Below are 16,903 nucleotides of genomic sequence, written 5' to 3'. Positions count from 1 at the left end.
TCTTTAACTTGTTGGGATTCAGCGAAAACCAGATCAGGGAAGCGTCTAAAGCAATAGCGGATATCGCGCCAGGAAAAACATATGACCCCATTCCCAAGGGAGCGATTGTATTTATGGACGAAGACATCTGTTACCCAGCAGAGCATCTCAGACCTTTATAACTCACAGTAAACATCAACAGACAACCACTCAAGAGAGTTTTTGTCGATGGAGGCGTGTTTTTAAATTTAATCTTCATGCATACTCTCGAACTCCTGGGAGTACAACGGTCATTCATACAGATGTGAACCACGACCGTGAAAGGATTTGGATTCCACAAGCAGACGGATAACGGGATCATCAACTTGGTAATGCGGGTAGGACCCATCAAAGCGCTCACTCCATTTTACGTTTTAAAAGACGGCACCACTTTCCATGTATTGCTAGAACGAGGTCGGTTGCTCAACCACAAGGTTGTAGCTTCAACATATCATCAGTGCGTCAAGACCAATATAGGATGCAAACAATATGGTATCCCAACGACAAGTACTTTTGACCCTGAAGAGGCATATATGGCGGACGCGGTGTTTTACGACACCCCAAAGGAAGCATATGAAATACTAGAGGTACATCCCACCCCATTACCTAAGTGGGAGGAAGAGGAAAAGCCGAGGACGACCAAGTCTGTATTCAGCCTATCTAGAATAGTCCTTCCGCCCGAAATGAAGCGGAAGCAATAAGAGTAACCTAGGTTCCAACGTTTCTCAAGGCCGAATGGGGGACACGTGTACCGCTTATAATAGCAATCATCCAAGGGAACTCTCAGTGACGATCAAGAGTGCGCCATGTCATAAATTGAATAAATAACATGGTCTTTCTCAGAAAACACTGATGAAGAGTTAGACGAGTTATCATACGACGTGTTCGATGACGACGTCTTGCAGAACCAACATACAAAATAAGTACAAACACCTCCAGAGGAGAGAACGTCGGAAGACCTTACCATGGACGAAATGGAAGAAGTCAATATTAGAGCTCCAATAAATAAGCGCTTTATCAAGATCAGTAAAAGCCTGAACGGAGACGAAATGGAAGCATTGATAGCGCTACTTAGAGAGTACAAGGACGTATTCGCCTTCAATTATGACGAAATATCGGGACTCGACATCAGCCTCGTTGCTCACAATCTAAGTGTCTCGCCCAAATTCAGACCATTGAAGCAAAGGAGTCACGATTTTCCTCGGACAACGGCCCTTGCAATCAAAGAAGAGGTAGAGCGTTTGCTAGAAGCTAAATTCATTAAGCCTATCCAACACCCAACCCGGCTCGCAAATATCGTCCCCGTAAATAAAAAAAATGGAAAGATTAGGCGTTGCATAGACTACCGGGACCTCAATCGGGCGTGCCCTAAATATGATTTTCCACTACCCTACATCTACATGACGGTAGATGCGACAAGAGGTAATAAAAGGTTCCCCTTCATGGATTGTTTCAGCGGGTATAACCAAATAAAAATGACAGCCACAGACGCAACAAAGACCGCCTTTCAGACCCCATACGAGAACTTCTACTACGTTGTAATGCCATTTGGTTTGAAGAATGCGGGCACCACATACCAGCGTGTCATGAAATCGATCTTTCATGATTTATTACACCAAACAATAGGAGTGTATGTGGACGATATAGTGGTCAATTCATGGATCCCCGAGGACCACGTGTCGCACTTAAAGATATTTTTTGAAAGATGCCGCAAATTCAAGCTTAAAATGAACCCTCTTAAGTACGCGTTCAGTGTGGCGTCTGGCAAGATCCTAGGCTTTGTGGTCACAAATGAAGGGATACAAGTAGATTTAGATAAATGTGAAGACATCAAAACCATGGCGCCGCCAAAAAATATCAAGGAACTACATGCATTCATAGGAAATATATCCTATACAAGGCGTTTCATACCCGAGCTCGCCCATCGATTATCCGCATTCCTACCTCTGTTAATAAAGTGCGTCGTGTTAGAATGGAAAGAAGCGCAACATTCTGCATTTCAGAAACTCAAACAATATTTGGTCAGCCCGCAAGTGCTCAGGCCACCGATCAGAGGAGTCCCTTTGTACTTGTATACAACGTCCACTAGCCTAGCAATAGGAACCGTATCGGCGCAGGATATGGGAAACGATAACTTGTCTTCTATATACTACGTTAGCCGAACATTGAGGGAAGTAGATCTGAGATATCCACGGCTGAAGCAGGTGTGACTGGCTCTTATCCACGCTATGCAAAAAATGCGACCATATCTGCTATCTCACGAGACGATCGTCGTAGCCGCCGCAAATCCAATAACGTACCTAGCGTCCAAACCAGTACTAACAGGAAGAACCGCTCGATGGATATCGCCACTGTCGAATTCAAGCTCGAATATCAAATACCCAAATGAGTTCGGGGACAGGCGATAGCATATTTGCTGGAAATGTTCCCGGGAGAAGGAAATGATGAAGTGCATGATGATATACCCGGAGAAGTGGCAGCCGTAAAAGCAGTGAAGCCTTGGGCCATGTTTTTTGACGGGTCGTCCTACAGAGCCAGCGGGGGAGCATGTGTAGTATTCGAGGCTCCATGGGGCGATCTCATGTCCTATTCATTCAAACTGAACTTCCCATGTAGCAATAACGTTGCAGAGTATGAAACACTGATACTAGGGGATTCAAAACTAGTGACCAACCAAGTAAGCGGGGAAAGCGCACCTAAGCCCCTATCAGGAAGTGGCGCGACAACTTATATCTCAAACGAAATCAACGATAGATAACACAGGCAGGAACGGTAATCGCAGACGTGCTGGCCACTTTAGTAAGCAAGATACAGTTAAATGACGAGGATGAAGGAACGGTAAATGCAAAAATGAGAGAACTACCCAGCACTTGGAAGGAAGACCTGGAATTCAACGAGGCGGATGACCAGAGGAAAATATACATTGAAGATCTGTACAAAATCAATGAAGATCGCGCCATGCCCACCAAAGTCCGGAAGCAGTTCTTAATAATCCAAGGAGCGTTATACTACCAGGCTGCAGTAGGATCCCTTGCTAAATGTATAAACAAGAGAGATGTGGATAAAATACTACGGGAATTGCATGAAAAAACATGTGGACAAAATGGTACAGTACGCCTTTACAGAAGACTCCAGCGACTCGGAGTATATTGGACGAGCATGTCAGCACAAGCGGCGGCAATCTAGGATAATTGTGCTGATTGTCAAGCTCCACCACAACTTGCAGAAGTTTGCACAGCAAAATAAGCCGACTGGAGGCAGCCTTACATCGACTATCTCCAACACGGTAAATTTCCCAAGGAAAGACAAGCAGCGCTCAAAATACAAAGGAAGGCGACGCGTTTCTTTATCAACGAAAATGTTCTTTACCGAAGAAGTTATAACAACAAAATCTTGCGGTGCTTATCCACCCGGGAGGCGATGGAAGTTATGACTAAATCCCATGACGCTTAACACCAACGAATGCAGAAACCATTTTTGCAAATATATGAGAGGGGATTCTATTGGCCGACCATGGAAAGTGATACCGCGGATCATGTCAGAAAATGCTTAAACTGTCAAATGCACGTGACACTTATCAGGGCACCACACACGCAGATGCATAGCATAGTGACGCCGAGGCCTTTTTACATTTGGGGGTTAGACCTGATAGGTCCCATAACCCAAAATTCCTCGAAGTGTCACAAGTACATAATCGCGGCAACAGAATACTCGTCCAAATGGGTGGAAGCGATACCGCTAAAAGACTATGCGGGAGAAACTGTGGCAGCGTTCATTAAGGAATATATCATCTGCAGATTTGGCGCATCGATGATAATCCGAGCAGATAATGCCAGGTCGTTTGTGAACAAAGACGTGATAGATATGCTACAGCAATACATCATGCGGCTACACACATCGACCCCCAATTATCCCCAGGGAAATGGGCAGACGGAGGCCACTAAAAATACCCTCCTCCTAATTCTGAGCGGAATGGTGCACGACCACCACGAAGGATGGCATGAACAACTACCCTTAGCACTATGGGCATATCGAATCTCAAAGCGCAATTCAACGGGAGCGTCACCATATTCTTTGGTCTACGGCGAGGATGTCATCCTACCAGTGAAAATAACAATCCCATCAGCAAGAGTGGCATTGGCAAGTCACATTATGCCAGATGAGGTGCGCCGTTTTTCTCATCCAGACACAATAAAGGAAAGAAGAGCTCGCACGGAACAATTCGCGGACGCCTACAAGAAGCGTACAGCCGACTACTACAACCAGAGTGTTAAAATAAGAACTTTCAAATCGGCGACCTAGTCCCGAATATTGCCCCGCGAGTCCAAAGGAACGTTGACGAGGTGTCGAACTCGCAAAAATAAATTCCTTACTTTTCTTTAAACTAACTAGTTGTATACGGATAAGCAGGTTCGTTCCTAAGGGAGAGTTGAGCTAAAGTTTTCAATTCAATTTCTGAATATTAATGCAAATATGAGGATGAGAATGATCAAGGACTCTTTCTCGGTCATAAAACAAGAATCTTATCAATATAGCTATGTTTCTGCAAATTCCCCATTACTAATAACCCTAGAATATTTAGTACGCTCAAATACTCCGCAATCTCTTAATTCACCAGACACGGAAGCGCTCGACTGCCGGATTCTACTTGCCAAGTTTCCTAGACGTACGCTCTCTAGGTGTGACTTAAACAAATGCATTAAGTTCTATGAGATAGGCTATTCCTAGTGACAAATACATAGGCTCGACTCATCTACTAGTGTTAATCTCTACACATGAATATTTAACAAAATCTCATCATCAATATCCACGTATCGCTACTTGTATTAAGATTCTCTAGACAATTACGGGTCGAAGAGGTCTCAACTAGCATTAGAATCACCGAACAACCATTCAATTTACAACTTAAACGATTGAGAAATAATTCGTAAACAATATTGGTACTGTAGAGAATAAGCAATAACAAGGTAAATTGCAAGAAAACATGCACTTTAAATATCAATTTGAATTCAAGTTTCGGACGTTGAAGTTGTCCCTAATCAGGATGCTTAACTACTGGAGTTCATGGTGATATAAAATAAAAATATAAAACTGTAACAGCAAACCAAAATAGCAACAACAACAGGTGGTGGAATGGTATTGTGGACTGGATGATACGGAGGCGACGTATGAACTGGAACTGTGGAGGTGGTATTGTTCTACTACTGTTGGTGCAAGTTGGAGTTGCTGCGAACAGGTGGAGGTTGTTGTAGTGAATGGAAGATGGAACTGAACTGCAGCAGCGATTGGCGGTGGTATGCAGGTGGTACAGGTGGTAATGATATGTTGTGGATGATAAAGGAGATGGTTGTATGTAGGTGGTGATGGATAGATGATGTATGTATGTAGGTGGTAATGGGGATGCAGAACTGGTGGATGAAATGGAGGTTGTTCAGCGAGCAAAAGCTCGCTGAAACTAGGGGTGCGAGCAGGGGGTATGTGATCTTCTCTTCCTGTAGGTTTCAGCTCCCTTTTAAACTCAACTTTCAACTTTCCTGATCCTCTTTTGTCGGCCAAGAAAGCACTCATATCTGTAACTCGAATTCCCTGCTCCGCGTTCATATCAGACTCTGAAACGTATCCAAACCCTTGGTACAAACCTACAAAGGTCGCGGTAACAACACAACTAGATTAACGGATTACTCTCACCAATAATTCCGTGTTGTTCTCAAACTCAAAACCCTGTCTTCTGACCCTTGGCACAGACCCACAACCATGAGTCTCATGATAAAAAATATAATTGCGAGTCTGAGATCTTCAATGACAGGACTTGTTTTCTTCTCACCTGCTTTCTGTGTTTCAAACAATTGACAGATGAATATAAACCCATTCCTCCTTCCCCGCATATTCGGTTATCAAAGGCTCTGTGTTGCTCTTGTATTCAGATTCCTCAACCTTGATACTCTGAAATACACTTCAATCTGCAGCAGCTTTTCTCACTGTTCTTCTTCTCTAACTTCAGGGCTTGCAAGTTCAATATTTTCGATACAAACCCATCTCCAAAATCTTCTCAAATTCATGAATTATCTCCTCCATTTACTCGGGATTCAGTGGAAGAAAACTTGCATTCTTCCATGTTTTCCAATCACAAAGCGAGACCCAAAACTCTATCAAATCTGATGTATAAAGTCCGTGTCTTTATCAACTTCAAATTCTGTTCCGACCAGTTGAACACAACCCCCGTAATTTCGACGCAAAGAACTTGGTGCAGAGGTAGAGAAGCTTGGCTGAAACTGGTCACTGTGGCTTTTCTACAAACACTTTGTATGCCAGAAGCTGGTGATACACATTAAAGTTGTTGATTCTTAAAATCATTCCATCTCCTTCCCTGTAAGAAATTCAACACAAAATCTGAGACATTCATCACAAACCAACAATCCATTGTCCAACTGATTTCACGGAATGAACCTATACAACACCAACTCCTGATTCTTTCTTCAACTGAATTTTCGATTGAGAGTGCGAATTCAGTGAAGCCCATTTATCCTAACCCAATGACGGATTCGAATATCTTCTTAGTTGATTGCAAATTAATGGCATCAGCTCATTCATTTCAACCTTGTTTTTAGGCATCAAAAATCAATCAAAACCCTTTTGAAAAAAACCTAAACCATGGCAGAAACTTCAGTACTTTTCTGTATTTCAGTGATAAATCATACCGAACCAAAGCTCTCACACTTTCCCTGGTGCCTAACCCATTGAGAATATCACGAACCATGCTGGATGGCGGAAGTAGTTGTTGTTAAACAAAATGCTGAAAAGAAGTTTATTGAAGAACAATTTTAATGGAGGTTTTGCAATTACTTTGGTAATTGTCTTGATTACAAGAAATAAAGAAGGACATCTATTTATTACAGATGATTAAAGAAATAAACCGACAGTGATAACACCAGAACCAATAACATGCAAGAGCAGATTCACCAATGAGATAATGACAACAAGGATCAATGACAGCTGGAAATAGATGGCTGGAACAGGCTGTCACGAGAGTACACATAGGCAGTGTAACCAAGGTGTTACTATGAGCAAGTGTTATTAGCACCCCTCAAGTTGTAGTGATCAACAGAGTAAACCACAACTTGTCACGTAGAAAACCAAATCTAGGAGCAGAAAAACCTTTAGTAAAGATGTCAGCTAGCTGATGAAGGGTGCAAATGTAAGAAACATGTAGAGACTTGGCTTGTACAAGTTCTCTGACAAAATGAAAATCAACAGCCATGTGCTTCATGCGACTATAGAAAACTGAATTTGAAGAGTATGATATTGCACTTTGATTGTCACAGTGAAGAGTAGGAGGAGCCATTGGAATAAAAATGTGAAGATCCTTAAGTAATTTGCAAACCCATACCAATTCTGTTTGAATGAGCTAAAAATACTCAGCTTCAGTAGAAGATCTTGCTACTGTACTTTGATTCTTACTAGACCAAGAAATGGGACTAGAGCCAAAAAAGATACAATAGCCACACGTGCTTCTTCTAGAATCAGGATCACCTGCCCAGTCTGCATCACTAAAGCCATGAACTGCTAATAATCCTTTAGAGAAAAATATGCCATAGTCAAGAGTACCTTTGACATATCTAAGTATTCTTTTGGCAGCAATAAAACGGTCAGATGTAGGCTTTTGCATATGCTGACAAACCTGATTGACAACATAGCTTATTTCAGGCCTTGTCCAAGTTAAGTACTGCAAAGCACCAACTAAAGATCTGTAAGTGGTTGGATATGTCAATAAGTGCCTGAAGTAGAGCTAAGCTTGCAGCTGAATGAAACTGGAGGAGAAAAAGTTTTGGCACCTAGCATATCAAACTTTTCTAGTAACCAGTGCATACTTTTTTTTGTGAGAGAAACAAACCATTGGAATTTCTTTTGACCTCTAAACTAAGAAAGTAGTGGACATAACCAAGATCCTTGACTGGAAAATGTTCACTTAGAGATGAAATAAGTGACGAGCAGTAAGCTTTGGAGTTACCTGTGATAAGAATATCATCCACTTATACTAATATATCAATCTTGAACCAATCTTCTGAACAAACAATGAGGAATCAGAAGTTGAAGCAGCAAAACCATAAGAGAGAAGAACATCAACAAGTTTCTGGTACCATGCTCTTGGAGCCTGTTTTAAACCATAAAGAGACTTGTGCAATTTACAAACATAGTGTGGTTTAGATTCATCAACAAAGCCAGGAGGCTGAGTCATATAAACATCTTCAGATAAGTCACCATGAATAAAAGCATTGCTGATATCAATTTGAGATATAAACCAGTCAAAGCGGACTGCAAGATCAAGAACAAGTCTAATAGTTGTTGGTTTAACAACATGGCTAAAGGTTTCAGTGTAATCCAAACCCTCTTGTTGATGAAATCCCTTAGAAACAAGTCTAGATTTATACTTAGCAATAGTTCCATCTGGATTTTGTTCGATCCTATAAACCCATTTACATCCTACTAAATTTTGAGATGGATGAGGGGGAACCAAAGAAAAGGTACCCGCATCCTGAAGTGTTGTATGTTCTTCAACCATAGATCCTTGCTACACTGGACTTTTTCTTGCTTAAGTAAAACTAGTAGTTGCAGTGAGAGGAAGTTTACTACTCAATGTTGCAGAAAGAGCATGCCTTGTAGAGTATACATTTGGTTTAAAAACACCATTCTTGTCTCTGGTGATCATACTGTGTGCATTTGTAGGTGGTAGAGGTGAGACAGGTGTAGTGGAAACCAAAGTAGTTGTAGTAACTGAAGATTCAGTGCTGTGGAGAGTCTTCTCTGGAGTACACAAAGTGCTTGAACTTGATATTGTAGGAACTGTGTCAGTTATAGATGTAGAAGTATGAAGTGGTGAAGATGACTTGTCAGAAGCATTGATAACTGAGTCAGGAGATGACATTGAAGCAGAAACTGAACTATTTTGCAATGGAAACAGTGATTTATGAAATACCATATGCCTGGAAATATAGACTCTGCCTGAAGTGACATCAAGACACATATATCCTTTATGCTGCTGACTATATCCAATAAAGATGCAAGCTTTACTTCTAGGATCAAGTTTAGAAGTAGTATAGGGTCTTAACCATGGATAACATAAGCAACCAAATGACTTAAGAAAAGAATAGTCTGGTTTATGCTGAAAAGAACTTCATATGGTGTTTGATTTCCAATAGCTCTTGTGGGAAGTCTGTTGAAAGTAAAATTAGCTGTATGAAAAACTTCCACCCAATAAGTGTTAGATAGTCCAGATTGGAGAAGAAATGTTCTACCAACATCCACTAAGTGTCTATGTTCGGAATCTGCAACACCATTTTGCTCAGGTGTACGTGGACAAGATAATTCATGTACAATGTCATTTCTACTGAGAAAAGAAGATAAATCCTTGTGTAAACATTCTCCACCTCCATCAGTTATTATAGTACCAATATGAACATTAAGAATAATCTCAACTTGAACTTTGAAATGAAGAAAAACTCTGATTTGTCATACAAGGGAAAAATCCAACAATATATGGAGAAATCATCTATAATATTGACATAATATCTGAATCCTGAAATGGATTTTACAAGACTGGGACCCCACAAATCCATGTGTAAAAGTTCAAGAGATCTTGTTCTACAATGACTAGATTCAGCAAATGGAAACTTATGACTTATCCCAAGACTACATTCATGACAGAAAATAGGAGTTTTGACTACATTTGGTAAAGAAAGAGTTCTACAAACATATTGCAAGGTTTGGAAAGAGGGGTGAACAAGTCTTCTATGCCAAATTGCAGCTTCAGAAGAAGTTGTTATAACAACAAAATCTTGTGGTGCAGAAGTAGTTGTTACAGCAGCTAAGGACTTAGTAGATGGTGTATGAAGAAATTGTAGTGGATAGAGACCATTAAGATGAGGGCCTTGTAAAAGTATCTTCCCAGTTGACAAATCCTTCACAATGAAACCAATGGCATCAAATGTTATTTGAACAATTGTTGTCATAAGTAAATTTGTGAACATACAACAAATTGTGAGAAGCTTGAGGTACTAGAAGCACATTTGATAATTTAAATGTTTGATGTGGTGTGGATTTGAAAGAAAAACCAGTTTGAGTGATTTTCATACCTTTACCATTATCAGTTTGAATTTCTTCAGTGCCATCATAAGTAGAAGCAAATTGAAGTTCAGAACCATCAGCAGTAATATGATTGTTTGCACCTGTGTCAGCATACCATGGATTTTCTCCCAGAATGTTAGTTGTAGCTAACATAACACTCATGTTATGAGGTGTATTAACATTTTGATACACAAAATTAAGCATGTACCTACAAGCTAGAGCAGTATGACCTCATTTGTTGCAGATCTGGCAGAATATAGTATCCATGTTTGATATGTGTGGAGAAGCTGATGTAGTTGGATATGATGGTGGTGTTGGTGGTGGTGGAGGTGAAGATTAAGGCATAAAGAAATTGGGAGTTGAAGGTTTAGGAGGTAATTGAAAATTACTTCTTATTGAAGGATTGTAGACATTACCTCTACCACGACCTTTGTAGGAAGAATTATAATGAGATGATCTTTGGTGAGCAAGAAAAGCTTGTTGAGATTGAAAAGAAGCAAAAGCCTTGTTGTTTGCTTCAGATAACAGATTCTTAGATCTTTCATTTACCACAAACTCTTCACTAAGAAGAATATTATCAAGCTCATCAAAGATGACTGGAGGATTACGAATACGAATTGAAGTGCTAAAAGCATTATAATCATGTCCAATCCCATTTAAAACAAGAACAACCAACTCATCATCACTAAGAATAGAACCAATAGCAGAAAGTTGATATGTTAACTTCTTTATCTCTCCAAGAAATTGAGTAATAGTGCCAGATCCAAGTCGTAGTGATTGTAGTTTAGTGCGCAGTTGAATTGAATGTGTGGTTGAGGTTCTTGAAAATCTAGACTCTATATTTTTCCAAAGCTCTCTAGAAGATTCACCACCAACAATATAAGGAATAACTGAATCCGAAATCGAAGATTGAATCCAGAGAATCAAAGTATTATCATCATCAATCCAAGCAGTGTAGTTAGGATTTATATTACCTGCATCAAGATCTGCCTGATTGAGATACTTTGGAGGACAAGTTTGAGAGCCATCAAGAAGACCTAAAACCTTGTATATTTTTAACAATGGAAGAAGAAGATTCTTCCAGGTGATGAAGTTGTCTTCTTTGAGTTTAAAACTGGTTATACCAGTAATTTGATTTAAAGGTATTGTTGAAATTTGAGAAGTATATTGATTTAACGCCATTAAAGACAAACTGAAGAATGAAAAAGTAAAGAAAAAGGATTTGGTTTGAAAGATTCAGAGATGCAGAATGTAATGGAGGATCTTTGGCCTCATGATACCATAGTTGTTGTTAAAAAAAATGCTGAAAAGAAGTTTATTGAAGAAAAATTTTAATGGAGGTTTTGCAATTACTCAGGTAATTGTCTTGATTACAAGAAATAAAGAAGGACAACTATTTATTACAGATGATTAAAGAAATAAACCGACAGTGAGAACGCCAGAACCAATCACATGCAAGAGCAGGATTCACCAATGAGATAATGACAACAAGGATCAATGACAGCTGGAAATAGATGGCTGGAACAGGCTGTCATGAGAGTACACATAAGCAGTGTAATCAAGGTGTTACTATGAGCAAGTGTTATTAGGAAGGACTTGATGCAGAGCCTGGCTATGTAAAAATTAAATCCTGAATGAACCAGTATTGCTCGAGCTAGGTCTTGTTCTGACATTATAAGGGGGATGGTGGCCCTGATCAGCTTCACGTTTGTCTTTAGCACTTATTGGTTTTCAAAGCCACCAGACTTGTACTCTCCTGTTAACTTCAACTCCAACAACGCCAAAGCTTCTCAAGAAATGTATTCGGCCTTTATTTGCCTTTCTTTCGTGTCACATGACTCCAAAATACCTATAAATGTAAACAAAGCGTAATATACAAAAATACATGAGAAATAACTAAAAAAGGCATAAGAAATTGATACTCAATAGATATATTTTAGGCACTTATCAAATTCCCCCACACTTCATCTTTGCTAGTCCTCGAGAAAACAAAACAAAACTAAAATACAACAACTTCGTGTCATCGAGGCTACGATTACTTTTAGCATAAATAACAAGCCTTTGAACCTCTAGGTGTCCCTAACGGACGAGTTATAGTCTCGTGAAGGTTTACAAGAGGTGTACCTACAAAACCTTTTACTCCAAATTCCAACTACCTGTGAAGAATTTATGACCGAATCCAAAATGACTACATGAGGAAGTACCCACATGCGAATCCAAATTATATATAAGTAAACAAAGCTCTGCTCAGAAAGTCGAACAAACCACAATATTCGGAATCTAACTAACCACAATCACACATGGATAGATTAAAAAGATGGATATAAAGATAGATGGTTGTGATGTTGACTAAAGTGAACGGTGTTTCCCATATTTGTCTGAAGGTCACTGCCAAGATGAACCTATGAATCCTAATGGAATGAGATACTGGTCTGAAATCTAATATCAACTCATCTGGCATATACAAGGGAACCAGTGGTCGATAATCCTAATTCTAGATCAACTCGACCGGCAAATACAAGGGAACCAGCGGTCGATTTATTAATTGAACAATAATAATAATAACTTTTTTTTTCCTTTTTCTTTTTTCACCTTTTTTTTTCTTTTTGAATTGACAACATGATTAAATCTTTTGGATCCAAGCGCATGCTTCTTGTCAGCAGATTACATGGTAATTCCCATGGATCCTGCATTCCACGCTTGTTTAGGCGACGGAGACAGGGAGAACACACACATATTGCTATCCAAGTGTTTTTATATATATATATATATATATATACTCCGGTTGGTCTAATTGGTTTTTTTTAGTAACTCAATCCTCTATTTCATCCTAGCAGTAATAACAATTCGATGTTAGTGACCCACTAAATCACTTAGAGAACAAAAAGTTTGCAAAAATAAAAACAGAAAGTGATATGGTGACGATTCCAAGATATGGTAACAACTATCATATAATTTCTAAGACCTGAGCTCTGACCTTTTAGTTAATGGGTCCCTCGACTCCTGCAACCAAGATGGTTCCGTCCACTTATATTGTTTAGTGTCATCCCGAGGGCACAAGTTTCTAGATTTTGAAGTTTATCATGCATTTTTTTTTTGTTTTTCTATTTATTTATTTTTTAACTAAAAGCATCAAACTCTAAAAATTATATACAAATTACATAAACTAATACTCCAACTCATAGCTACTTCTGAAAAATAGAAGATAAACACTAAACAAGTTATTTAGTTGGCATCTAATCCCGACTCAGCTAACATATACCTCATCGTCAAGAAAAATTTCATCTACTTAGAAAGGCTAGTGTTTATTCTAAATTTTTCAAAAATCTCTAAAAGTTGGAGTTTTGTATACGTCAATTTTTTGTTTATATTATACCCTATCCCCACACTTAAATCAAACATTGTCCTCAATGTTTCAAACAATTGCAAAAAGAATAAGAGGAATACTTGAAAAAGATAAGGAAGTAAGAATTGGAATTGTTCACCTGATTGACGCATATGAGAAACATTTAAAAGACTCCCCATATATCAACAATCTGAAAATTTGAGGATCCACCCACAAAAAAATATGCATTGATAGCAAAAGCTTCACAAGAATGTTAGCAAATGGTGGGAAAAGTGAAATTATCATCCCACGAGAGTTACCCCCACACTTAGTTCTTTCTACACTCGGAAGTGTATACAAAACATAAGTGGAAGGTACTTCTATTCGTTCCTCTTGGCAAACCTGCATGATATTAGACTCAAACACATATGGTGGATACTTGGAAGCAAGAAATTCAGAAAGAACTTCTGAAGCACATAATTCCATCCCCAAATGAGGTATTTTCCTAAAAGATGGATTACCAACTCTATGAGAAACTACTTCAAGTTTTGGAGGATCATCATTAGATGGAGATTCATGTAAAGGGTTAGACAAACCTCGCATAATCTCACGCATTACGGGATCCTCAATACTTCTGAAAAGTCCATTGATTCTCCTACATCACAAGTATCACAATTCTCATTCAAACTCTTTACGAGCCATTCTTCATCAGTTTCTTCTACAACTTCCAAATCTTCATCATCAGAATCGAAATCTGCTCCAAGTAAGTCATCGTAATCCTTACGGTCTTCATCACAAGTTGACTTCTCATTCAAAGTATTCACAATCTCTGAATTAGGGGTGTTATTCACAAAGAAGTCATAATCATCATCGCTCTCATACACAACATAAGTCTTACCATTAATAACTTTAGTGTTTCTAGACTCAACTTTTTCCTTTTGAATATGTGAATGATCATTATCACGATCAAAAGTTGAGCTAGTTACACAATTATTATCAACATTTTCCAAAGGTTCATCATCCTCAGAATCTTCTTCTTGGGGCTCTTCTCCATTATCCACACGACGGTTAACCTCCATATGTATGGCCCTAGAAATTACTTGAAGAGTCTCTTCCGTTGCTCCCTCTTCTTCCAACTGCTCATATTGTCTAAAGAGTTTCTTTATGTTAACACGTTTTCCGCTACTATTCACCATAGGTTCTCTAGACCATGTCCCTTTGAATAGGTGAAAGATCATAAGTACGATCTGGAACAGGTCTAAATACACTATCATATGTTTCACTTGGTACGAAACTCAGCACGTTGGGAGTTGAGTTAATCTGGTTCCATGTACGTCGCAAATCCTTGAATTCATTAGGCATCTGCAAGAAACTAGATTGGAATGTATGAGAAGTATAACTATCCCCTCATCCTTGTGATTGTCCACTTACATAACCACCAAAAGGTTGCTGCGATGTATGAGAATATTCACAAGGTCTTGTAAGATAGTCATCATAGCCAAAAGATTGGTTTTGATTATATCCCACATATAATTGGAAGCTATTGTAAGAGTGAGACTGAAAATCAGAATTATTACCATAGTATGCTTGGTCTTGTGAACCATATATGTTGTTCCCAAAAGGATACATCTTGAATATGATGCACACAACTCGTTTAGAGACTTACCTCTTCTTCCCAATTGTGCACACGCAAAACAAGTGATTTGTACCTGAAAATAAGATTCTCGAAAAATAAATTAGTAAAAGCTTATAATGAAAAATAAATGCAAAATCAGAAAAGTAAATAACAACTCAAACTACCGACTGCTCCCCGGCAGCGGCGCCAATTTTGACGAGGTGTTGAACTAGCAAAAATAAATCCCTTACTTCTTTTTAAACTAACTAGTAGTATACGGATAAGCAGGTTCATTCCTAAGGGAGAGTTGAGCTAAAGTTGTCAATTCAATTTCTGAATATTAATGCAAATATGAGGATGAGAATGATCAAGGACTCTTTCTCGGTCACAAAACAAGAATCTTATCAATATAGCTATGTTTCTGCAAAGTACCCATTACTAATAACCCTAGAATATTTAGTACGCTTAAATACTCCGCAATCTCTTAATTCACCGGACATGGAAGCGCTCGACTACCGGATTCTACTTGCCAAGTTTCCTAGAAGTACGCTCTCTAGGTGTGACTTAAACAAATGCATTAAGTTCTATGAGATAAGCTATTCCTAGTGACAAATACATAGGCTCGACTCATCTACTAGTGTCAATCTCTACACATGAATATTTAACAAAATCCCATCATCAATATCCACGTATCGCTACTTGTATTAAGATTTTCTAGACAATTACGGGTCGAAGAGGTCTCAACTAGCATTAGAATCACCAAACAACCATTCAATTTGTAACTTAAACGATTGAGAAATAATTCGTAAACAATATTGGTACTGTAGAGAATAACCAATAACAAGGTAAATTGCAAGAAAACAGGCACTTTAAATATCAATTTGAATTCAAGTTTCGTATGTTGAAGTTGTCCCTAATCAGGATGCTTAGCTACTGGAGTTCATGGTGATATAAAATAAAAATATGAAACTGTAACAGCAAACCAAAACAGCAACAGCAGCAGGTGGTGGAATGGTATTGTGGACTGGATGATACGGAGGCGACGTATGAACTGGAACTGTGGAGGTGGTACTGTTGTACTGCTGTTGGTGCGAGTTGGAGTTGCTGCGAACAGGTGGAGGTTGTTGTAGTGAATGGAAGATGGAACTGAACTGCAGCAGCGATTGGCGGTGGTATGCAGGTGGTACAGGTGGTAATGATATGTTGTGGATGATGAGGGAGATGGTTGTATGCAGGTGGTGATGGAGAGATGATGTATGTATGTAGGTGGTAATGGGGATGCATAACTGGTGGATGGAATGGAGGGGTGCGAGCAGGGGGTATGAGATCTTCTCTTCCTGTAGGTTTCAGCTCCCTTTTAAACTCAACTTTCAACTTTCCTGATCCTGTTTTGTCGGCCAAGAAAACTCATATCTGTAACTCGAATTCCCTGCTCCGCGTGACTCTGAACCGTATCCAAACCCTTGGTACAAACCTACAAAGGTCACGGCAACAACACAACTAGCTTAACAGATTACTCGCACCAATAATTCCGTGTTGTTCTCAAACTCAAAACCCTGTCTTCTGACCCTTGGCACAGACCCACAACCATGAGGCTCATGACAAAAAAAATAATTGCGAGTCTGAGATCTTCAATGGCAGGACTTGTTTTCTTCTCACCTGCTTTCTGTGTTTCAAACAATTGACAGATGCATATAAACCCATTCCTTCCTCCTCCCCGCATATTCGGTTATCAAAGGCTCTTTGTTGCTCTTGTATTCAAATTCCTCAACCTTGATACTCTGAAATACACTTCAATCTGCAACAGCTTTTCTCACTGTTCT

At 39.2% G+C, this 16,903-nt stretch overlaps 1 protein-coding gene across 1 annotated transcript; it reads right to left on the bottom strand.

Moving 5' to 3' along the window:
• Positions 1 to 13,375: 13,375 nt before the first annotated feature.
• Positions 13,376 to 16,481, bottom strand: LOC113303822. Its single transcript, XM_026552908.1, has 2 exons — positions 15,132 to 16,481; positions 13,376 to 14,837 (listed from the first exon to the last, which is right to left on the bottom strand). Exon 2 carries the CDS (start codon positions 14,737 to 14,739, stop codon positions 14,080 to 14,082), a length of 660 nt encoding a protein of 219 aa, XP_026408693.1. The 5' UTR covers positions 14,740 to 14,837; positions 15,132 to 16,481; the 3' UTR covers positions 13,376 to 14,079.
• Between the last annotated feature and the right edge of the window lie 422 nt (positions 16,482 to 16,903).

The sequence above is a fragment of the Papaver somniferum genome, chromosome 8 (genome assembly GCF_003573695.1).
Source record: "Papaver somniferum cultivar HN1 chromosome 8, ASM357369v1, whole genome shotgun sequence".
In the NCBI taxonomy this organism is placed as follows: Eukaryota; Viridiplantae; Streptophyta; class Magnoliopsida; order Ranunculales; family Papaveraceae; genus Papaver; species Papaver somniferum.
Note: the sequence above shows the minus strand (reverse complement) of the source record. Positions and strands in the feature narration are given on the sequence as shown.

Coding starts and splice junctions, on each gene's coding strand:
- LOC113303822 (XM_026552908.1), bottom strand. CDS start 14,739: ATGATAGTGTATTTAGACCTGTTCCAGATCGTACTTATGATCTTTCAC.